Raw genomic sequence first — 9,126 nt, 5'->3', positions numbered from 1 at the left:
GGCATTACAGATAACTGGAATGAGGTAATAATCATGCTTACTTTGAAAACATCAAAAGTAAATTAATACTTTTGAACATATATCAAACCATAAACAATATTTCTTAATTGTGCAGCGCTTCAACAATTCATCTCCTTTAACGGAAAGCACGATAAAGCAGCTCAGGCAAGAGTGGTCAACTTATCTTCTGCAAAACTGGAACTAGAGCAAGACTTATTTTTGTTGTTTTCAATTACTTAGGTTTAGTTTAAGTTTATAATTTCATTTTTTTGATCTTTGATTGAATTATATCTATTTATAGCTCAAACAAACAATTATTTATTATAAACAATTGTTCTGGGAAATTTTTCTGAAATTCAGGTGTGGCTATATTCGAAAAATAAAATATTTATTAAAAAAAATACCCAGTAGACGTCGGTTAGTGCAAAGCTAACGTCTACAGACGTCAGTCAATGCACAAAGCAACGTCCAATAAGTCATAGTGGACAGAACGATCCAGCGCGTACAGGCGTCTCTTTTGTTAACCACTGACGTCTATGTTAATTAAAATCTATTGTGGCTACGACTGACGTCTATTTCCACGTCGGCTGTGTACACAGCCGACGTCTACATAGACGTCTGTCATTACCTGACTGATGTAAAGTTAACGTCACTAGAATAGACATCGGTTCCGGAAGTGACGTCAAAAGCCCAAAATAACCGACATTAAACAACTTTTTTCTACTAATGGATATATTTACAAGTTTCCATATTTTATTACAAAATGCAAGTAAAACATTTTTAAAGCATAAATCTTAATTATTTATAACTTCTTAATATATAACTTCTATTGGTCTTTATTTTGATACTTGTAATCTTGGATCTCCAATATTAAATTTTAATAACATTCTTATCTTTATTTTCAAAATCTTCAATGATTAATTATTTTATCTTGACAATGGTCTAATAAATTAAAATAATGTTAACACGTTTGTCTAGGATAACATATCCATAAAAATATCCCTTGACCACTAGAAACCAATTAAATAATTTGAACGAGTTTATAGAATAATCATCGTCTCCCTTATAGTTTCTTGATATTGCATTCAATTCCATATTCTGTTAAGATTTAATCTCTTACAAGAAAAAACTATGTAATATTTCTTAAACAATTTATAACGTTAATGTAATGTTTATTAAACAATTGAAAGAGGTGAAGTGTTATACTGTGTTGATATTATTGTGGCTTCAATTTTACACATGCCTTGTGTCACACGTTTTTGTGCACTTAAACTCGGTTTAATTTTGTGTGACAACAGTTTTTATACGATAATGTAAGGAAGCCATATCCCTCCACCACCTACCCTCTGTCACAAACACAATCAAACATCATCGTATTGATCGAAAGAGAACATGAATGTTCTTCTTACTAACTATGGATCACCGAATAGTAGTCCTGCTCCTTTGATTATGCAGTCGAAGCAGGAGTTCGTTGCCACTGTTGAGGAAGAAAGAAAGGAAGAGGGAATGTACCTGACATGGGAGGATTTGCAGGTGACAGTTCCAAATGGAAGGAAAGGTAGGAAACCAATTCTTAAGGCTCTAACTGGTTATGCACAACCAGGGAAGCTTTTGGCTATAATGGGTCCTTCTGGTTGTGGCAAATCGACACTTCTTGATGCTTTAGCAGGTATGATAAGTTGTGTTTGTAGTTGAGTAATATTAGAAGAAGTTGCTTTCTTTATATGTGCTAGTTAATATATAAATATAACAGTTGTGATCATACGATTGAAACACGATGCAGGAAGATTGGGATCGAACATAAAGCAAACGGGGAAGATTCTAATCAATGGCCTGAAGCAAGAACTGGCCTACGGAACATCAGTAAGAGCTATACTGATCCTGAAAATAGATAATATGATTTTGGTAGAAAAAAATATAATAAGTGTAAAAAATGTGAAAGCAGGGGTACGTGACACAAGACGATGCGATGCTGTCATGTTTAACAGCTGGAGAAACGTTGTACTACTCAGCTGAACTCCAATTTCCAAACAGCATGTCTATAACTGAGAAGAAGGAACGAGCAGATGCTACGCTGAGAGAAATGGGTCTGCAAGATGCGATCAACACAAGGGTTGGAGGGTGGAGTTGTAAAGGTCTGAGTGGGGGACAGAAACGGAGACTCAGCATATGCATTGAGATTCTAACACATCCCAGACTCCTCTTCCTTGATGAACCAACCAGTGGCCTTGATAGTGCAGCTTCCTTTTATGTTATGACTGGAATTGCAAGTCTCATTCTAAAGGATGGCATTCAAAGGACTATTGTGGCTTCCATCCACCAGCCTAGCAGTCAGGTTTTCCAACTTTTTCATCATCTTTGTCTTCTCTCTTCAGGAGAGACTGTGTATTTTGGACCAGCCTCTCATGCAAATCAGGTTACAAACTATAATCCCTATCAGTTCCTTCCACCTTTATATTCACTTGATGTTTTCTCTATATAGTCATACTTTTCCTTCTGTGCAGTTTTTCTCTTCCAATGGTTTTCCCTGCCCATCTCTCTACAATCCTTCAGATCATTACCTAAGGATCATAAACAAAGATTTCAATCAGGTATATTTCTGGCCATACTTAGATTCTCTCCTCTACTTTTTACTTGGATACTTCAGGCACTTAGATATATAGTAATAATATACAAAGGTGCAGATAAAAATTTGACTTTGTTGAGTTGTTTTCAGGATGCCGACGAAGGAATTACCACTGAAGAAGCAACTAATATCCTTGTCAGTTCTTATAAATCGTCTGAATATAGTAATGACGTTCAGAATGAAATAGCAAAAATAAGTGTAAACGTAAGTTTCACATTCAATTCATTCCTTCCATTTATTAGAGCATATATAGAGAGAGAGAGAGATGAAACTTATGGAAAATAATATAAATTAATTTAAAAAGGAGTAATATATATAAGTTATCAATTGTTAATTCATATTCTTATTGTTGGACGTATAGAAGAAAAGTAAAATAACAGAGGAGAAAAGATGAAACAGGGTGGAACTATGCGTAGTTTTTCAGAGTGCAGGAAAGGAACATATTTTATTCAATGTATCAACGTACATTTATAATAATTCAAAATGAAACAGAAAACATCCGTGTAGCAAAACGTGGATAGGATAACTGACTTGCTTGTAAAGTGTAGGAATCAACTTATTTTCTGAATCTTATCTAATAAATTGAAATAAATTAAGGCAATTATAAAAGCATAACTTTAACACTCTTGCATTTTGAATTGCAAATTCCAATTTTTTGTCTTAAAAATTCAATTTTTTTGATTGGAAGTAGATTTGTAGTAAACTAAGTTTATTTCTCCATTTTGTTGCATCTCTCTCAAAAAATAGAGCTTGATGTCGAAATGTTTAGTTTTTCCATGACACAGTAGATTATTTGCAATTGCAATTGTTGACTGGTTGTCAACAAAAATCTTAGTTTTATTCTTCTGCTAAATACGTAAATCACATAAAATCTTTTTCAGCCATAAAACTTAATTTACAAGTGTTGTGTTGCTATGAATTCAACATCTGCAGTAGATTGTGCTACAATCTCTTGCTTCTTTGTACACCATGACAAAACTCCTTAACCTAGGCTAAAAGAATATCCTGAAATATTTTTCATGTCATCATTGGATCCAGCCCAATCACTATCAGAAAATCCACACAACATGAATTCTTCACACTTCTCAATTGTAACACCATAATCAACAATGCCTTTTACATACCTCAGTATTCTTTTTGTTGTTATTAAATGCATTTCACTTGTTCATAAGAGGCTTACAACAAATAAAATGTTTGGCCTTATTGCGGTGAGATACATTAGACATTCAATCAAGCTCTTAAAGTATCCTTCATCAACTTTATCAGCACCATCTTTCTTGGTGAACTTCTCCCTTTGATTCATTGGTGTGTGGTAATTGCTTTTCACTCCTCTATTTGAAATTTCTTCGATATTTCCTTTGCATATTTTCTTTGGCAAATGAACACTTCATCCTCACTTTATTTGATCTCAAGTCTAAGAAAATAGGACATGAGACCAAGATATGTCATTTCAAAGGCTTTCATCATTTCTTGCTTGAACTTCTCAACTAGCTTTGTGTCATCTCCTGTCACCAAAAGATTATCAACATAAAGGGAAACTATGAGAAGGTTATTTCTTTTATGTTTCACATAAAGAGTGGACTCACTCACATAAGCTTTTTGTCAAGCCTATGTTCAATAGGTGATCATTTATCCTACTGTATCAGGCCCTTGGCGCTTATTTTAGGTCGTATAGGGCATTTTTAAGTATATTAACTTTATCTTCTTCACCATGCTTCACAAATCCCTCAGGCTGGTCCACATATATTTCTTCTTGTAAAATTCCATTTAAGAAGGTTGATTTGACATCTAATTGGAATATTTTCCAAGCCTTTTGCGCAACTACAGTTAGCACCAATCTAATTGTATATAATCTAGACACAGGAGCAAACGTGTCAAAAATAAACAACACCAAAAATTTGTGCATACCCTTTAACAATGAGTATATCCTTGTATTTGTTGATTGTGCAATCTGCATTAAGCTTTGTTCTGAAAACCCATTTGAGCTCAATGACTTTTCTATTTTTAGGCCTGTCAAACAGTTCCTACGTTTTAGTGCTTCCTGACAGCTCGTAGGTTCACAAATCGCCATACTACATCTTTGATAGATATCACTCAATAGCCTTGTGCCCCTAATTGGAGGTTCATCTTTCAATTCATTCTGCAACAACTCTATTGTTTGCTCTCTAGGATGATTATCTTATATATTGTGAAAGGATTCAGTTGTGCTTTGTGAATTCTTCCATTCCCATTGTTGACCTTCATTGAAATGCACATCTCTAGTGATAGTCATCTTTTCGGTTTGAGGATGATACACTTTGTAGGCTTTTGAAACTGTACTATATCCCACAAAGATGTCCGGAATTGCCTTTTTGTCAAAGTTTATCACGCTTAACCTGAGCAACATTTGCAAAACAAAAACAACCAAATACTTTAAGAAAGGTTAGAGAAGGCTTATACTCATACCAAGCCTCAAATGGAGTTTTCTCTTTCAAGGCTTTAGTTGGAAGTCGGTTTTGTAAGTAAATTGTTATATCAGTCGCCTCTTCCCAAAATGTTATAGGTAGCTCCTTCTCATGCAATATGCATCTAGCCATCTCCGTTATCGATCTGTTTCTCCTTTCACTAACCCCATTTTGTTGAGTAGTGTAAGGAGTTCTTAATTGATGATCAATCCCTGCTTCTTCACAAAATTGATTGAATTTTGTTGATGTGTATTCCTTCCCATTGTCTGATCTTAGAAATTGAATCTTGTAGCCACTTTGAGTTTCTACCATTTTCATGAACTTCATAAATACTTCAGCCACTTCATGCTTGAATTTTAAGAAAAACAACCAGCACATTCTTGTAAAATCATCTATGAACAGAACAAAGTAAAGACTACTTGTAGTGATGGTGTTCTTTGAGGTCATGCTACAATAGTTTGAATTAACTGCAAATTTTAAGAGGCTCTCCAAGCTGATTTGGGAAAAGTCTTTCTGTTTTATTTACCAAATTGACAAGCATTACAATTTGGAAAATTATCAGAAAATATTAGTACACCTGTTGACATGTCATTCTTCTTTATTTTTAACATTCTTTCAAGGTGACAATGACCAAGTCTCTTTGCCAGAGTTCTGTGGGACTGAATTGAGTGTAATAGGTTGCCTCCTCCTCCTTTGTTGGATCAAATGAGAAGTTTTTACCTCTCATTTTAATCCTTAGAACTTTCCGACCAGCAATGTCATAAATGAGGCAATGTTGATGTTCTAAGGACACTTTAAATCCCTTTTCCATCAACTGACTTATACTTAGCAAATTTTTGTCAATGTCAGGTACATAAAGAACATTTGAGATTGTTTTTGTATCTGCACTCATTGAAATTACTATGGTTCCTTTTCCTTTTGCAAAAATATAACTACTATTTCCTATTCTGACCTTTGAGACTTTAATGGGCTTGAAATCCTTGAATAGAGTTTTGTCATATGTCATATGGTTGGTACACTCACTGTCAATCAACCATCATTCCGAGTTACTCCTTGTTGGAAAACATGCTGCAGTAAAAATATGACCTTCTTCATCTTGCTCAACAACTTGGGCAATGGCTTCATGCTGTTGAAATTTGCTTCTACAAATTATAAATTCATGTCCAAGATGATTGCATTTACTGCACTTCGCGTTTGGTCTTTTCCAACATCTAAATGGTGGATGTCCCATTTTTCTGCAATGTTGACAGGATGGATAATTTTTCTTTCTATCCTTGCCTTTGTCCATGATGTTTTCGCTGCTTGTTGGCGGATTCTTCTTGAAGTTTTTCTTCTTACTAGTTCCAGCAACATGATGCTTTATTGGTAAAGCACCTTTAACCACAGGTTCCTGCCTTATAAGCCTTCGTTGCTCTTGGGCCTGCAAGGCATGTAACACTTCCGCCAAAGTGATCTTGGTCAGATCCTTTGTGTTCTCTAAGGTGGTTATGAATGTCTCATATCTTTCTGGCACTCTTACAAGGATTTTTTTTCAATAATTCTGCAATCAGAAAAATTAGTGCCAAGTAATCTGACCTTGTTAGCAAGGCCAAGTAATTTGTCTGAGTATTCTTTAATTGTCTCAAACTATTTCATCCTTTGAAGCTCAAATTCCCTCATCAAATTCAACACTTGCATGCCTCGAATTTTATCACCTCCTGCGTATTCCTCCATTAGATAGTCCCATATTGTTTTTGCTATATTTAAAGTCATGGTTCTAGTGAAAATGGTAGTCGAAACATGAACAAAGAGACACGATTTGCCTTTGTGTAAGACCCGAGAAAATTCTATATTTTATTATGTTATTGTAATGTGATGTGTTGGCTTACTGGTAGATATGTATGCTTAAGGGTAAAAATGTTTTTTTTATTTTTGTAATTGGGGTGCAGATGTTATAAATAGGAGTATAGAAAGTAAAGTCATACATTAAATAGAAAAATAAAAGATAAAGCAGTTGTGTTTTTAAAATAGTGCTGGAGAGATTTTAGGAATAGGAGTGAAAGATTTTAGGGAGAACAGTTACTTTAAATTTTATTTATAAAGAACGGAAAACATAAAAAGAGTTACGTTACTTTTGTGTTACTTTGGTGAGAAGAGGAAAAAGAAAGTATTAGACAGAGAGACTGAAAGGAAGGAGAGTCTGTAGAAGAAGGGGTGAAAGCTTAATTTTTTTTATCGGCTAAGGTATGGGAAGCTTACTTTTTCTTTATTGTATAATCAATGTGGAAAATTATCTTTAAGTATATTTTATGATCATAAAAAAGCTATCTTTGCGTTTAAATGGTGATTAATTTGATTGAATACTAATTGAATACTTTGATGTGATAGAAGAATGTTTGAATTTTGATTGATGATTTTAATCATAAATAAATTACATTGTTTATTGTGTATCATTTTGAATTCAAGCAATTGAATTCTATGTACATGAATTCTTAGAATTCACATCATTAAATTTTATAAGAATTCACGTATTGAATTCTATTTTAGAAGAGATCAAAAGGTTCAATTAATTACAATTAAGATAAAAATTAGGGTTTGGAGATCCTTTTAATGAGAGACTAATGGGAGTTAATGAAATTAGGGTTAATTGTTTGCATAAGTCCAGTGTTGTTTTCTTTCTCTTTCTGTTTTGAATTGGGCTTGAACCAAAATTTAGGGTCCAGCCCTTTTCTTTTGGAAGGGTCACACAAGTTGCCCTAATTTTTCCCATTCTCTTCTTTTTCTTTCTTCATCACGCGAAACCTAAAGGCTTTAGGCTTCTTTTCTTTTCTTCACGGCGGCTGACGCAACTTTGGTAGCGAGAGCGAGACGCGGCGAGGGCGTCCTGCGTCGGTGGCGTTTCTGCGAGGATTCAAATTTCAGACTCTCCCTCGTCTCTTTCTCGCAGTGTTTTCTTTCGTGGTGGCGTGTGTTGCGGAGAGCGTACGGCGACTGCGCGAGGACGTGGCTGTTTTGGTTTCTCGTTTCTCTTCATGTTGGCTCGCAGAAAGGCGCGGCTATTGTGCGAAGGCGACGCAAGAAGGCGCGACGAGGGTTTCTGCATTCCGCGGAGAAGGACTCTACGTTTGCAATTAGGGTTTCGTTGGAGATTTTGGGTTTTCCTGTTTCCCTTTTTGATTCTGATTTTTGGGGGGTTACTGAGATTTCTTCTGATTTGAGATAGAGGGTTCATTCACTTTGAATTAGGGAATTGTGTTTTGTTTCTGTGTATGGGGATGGCGTTTCTGGTTCGTTTTCGGTTAGATTTCTCGCCGTCGTTTTGGGGGCAGCGGCAACCGTTACGCGTGGTGGTTGGCAGCGAAGTCGTGGTGGCTGCAGCTAGGGTTGGCGGTGGTAAGCAATATTGGGCCGTTGGGCCTGTAGACTACTAGTATTGGGTTCTGGCTTGGACAGTTTGGAGTTGGACTGGCAATTTTGGGTACGACGGCCCAATGTTGAGCAGAAACTTAAACAATGATAATCTGAATTTAATTGGGTTAGTTATGTCGTGAACATAATTATAATGAATTCATAATTATTGACTTTAATTAATAAAATTAAAGTGTAAAAGGAGAAATGAAATCATTAATCTATAATATTAATTGTTATAATTATAGGAAGAAAATAATTATTATTTAATTGGTAATTAATTGTGATCAAATTAATTTATTGGAAAGAGAAATTAATTTGATTTGAAAAGGAAGGTAATTGAAGATGAATTGTTAATCAAAATAATTTAAAATAATTATTTTGGAATTAGAAATTAATCTGCTTTCAAAAATAGAAGTAGTGAGATTTTAATGATTAATTAAAGTAATAATGAGTTATTACTTTGGATAGAGTTGTGACTCTTAAATTATTATAGAAATTTATATTGTTTTTATATAAGACTTTATATTGATGTGTAAGTGATGAAAAGAGAGGTGTGAATAGTATTTAGTTTGATTGACTTTATTAGTATTATACACTTGAGGAGAGAGATGTGTCTATCCTGTACCTAGTAAATCCTGAATTATGAATTATCTACCGTATGATTGT

At 34.6% G+C, this 9,126-nt stretch overlaps 1 protein-coding gene across 1 annotated transcript in view; it reads left to right on the top strand.

Moving 5' to 3' along the window:
• Nucleotides 1–1,392: 1,392 nt before the first annotated feature.
• The window catches only part of LOC106773112 (ABC transporter G family member 2-like), an 18,490-nt gene continuing 10,756 nt past the window's right edge, over nucleotides 1,393–9,126 (top strand). The window contains 5 exon segments of the mRNA XM_014659801.1: nucleotides 1,393–1,669; nucleotides 1,784–1,863; nucleotides 1,946–2,416; nucleotides 2,505–2,591; nucleotides 2,717–2,830. Coding sequence (XP_014515287.1) covers nucleotides 1,393–1,669; nucleotides 1,784–1,863; nucleotides 1,946–2,416; nucleotides 2,505–2,591; nucleotides 2,717–2,830 — 1,029 coding nt within the window.

Source organism: Vigna radiata, chromosome 9 (assembly GCF_000741045.1).
Source record: "Vigna radiata var. radiata cultivar VC1973A chromosome 9, Vradiata_ver6, whole genome shotgun sequence".
NCBI classification, from domain to species: Eukaryota; Viridiplantae; Streptophyta; class Magnoliopsida; order Fabales; family Fabaceae; genus Vigna; species Vigna radiata.
The sequence above is the reverse complement of the archived record's forward strand: the minus strand, read 5'-3'. Positions and strand labels throughout refer to the sequence as shown.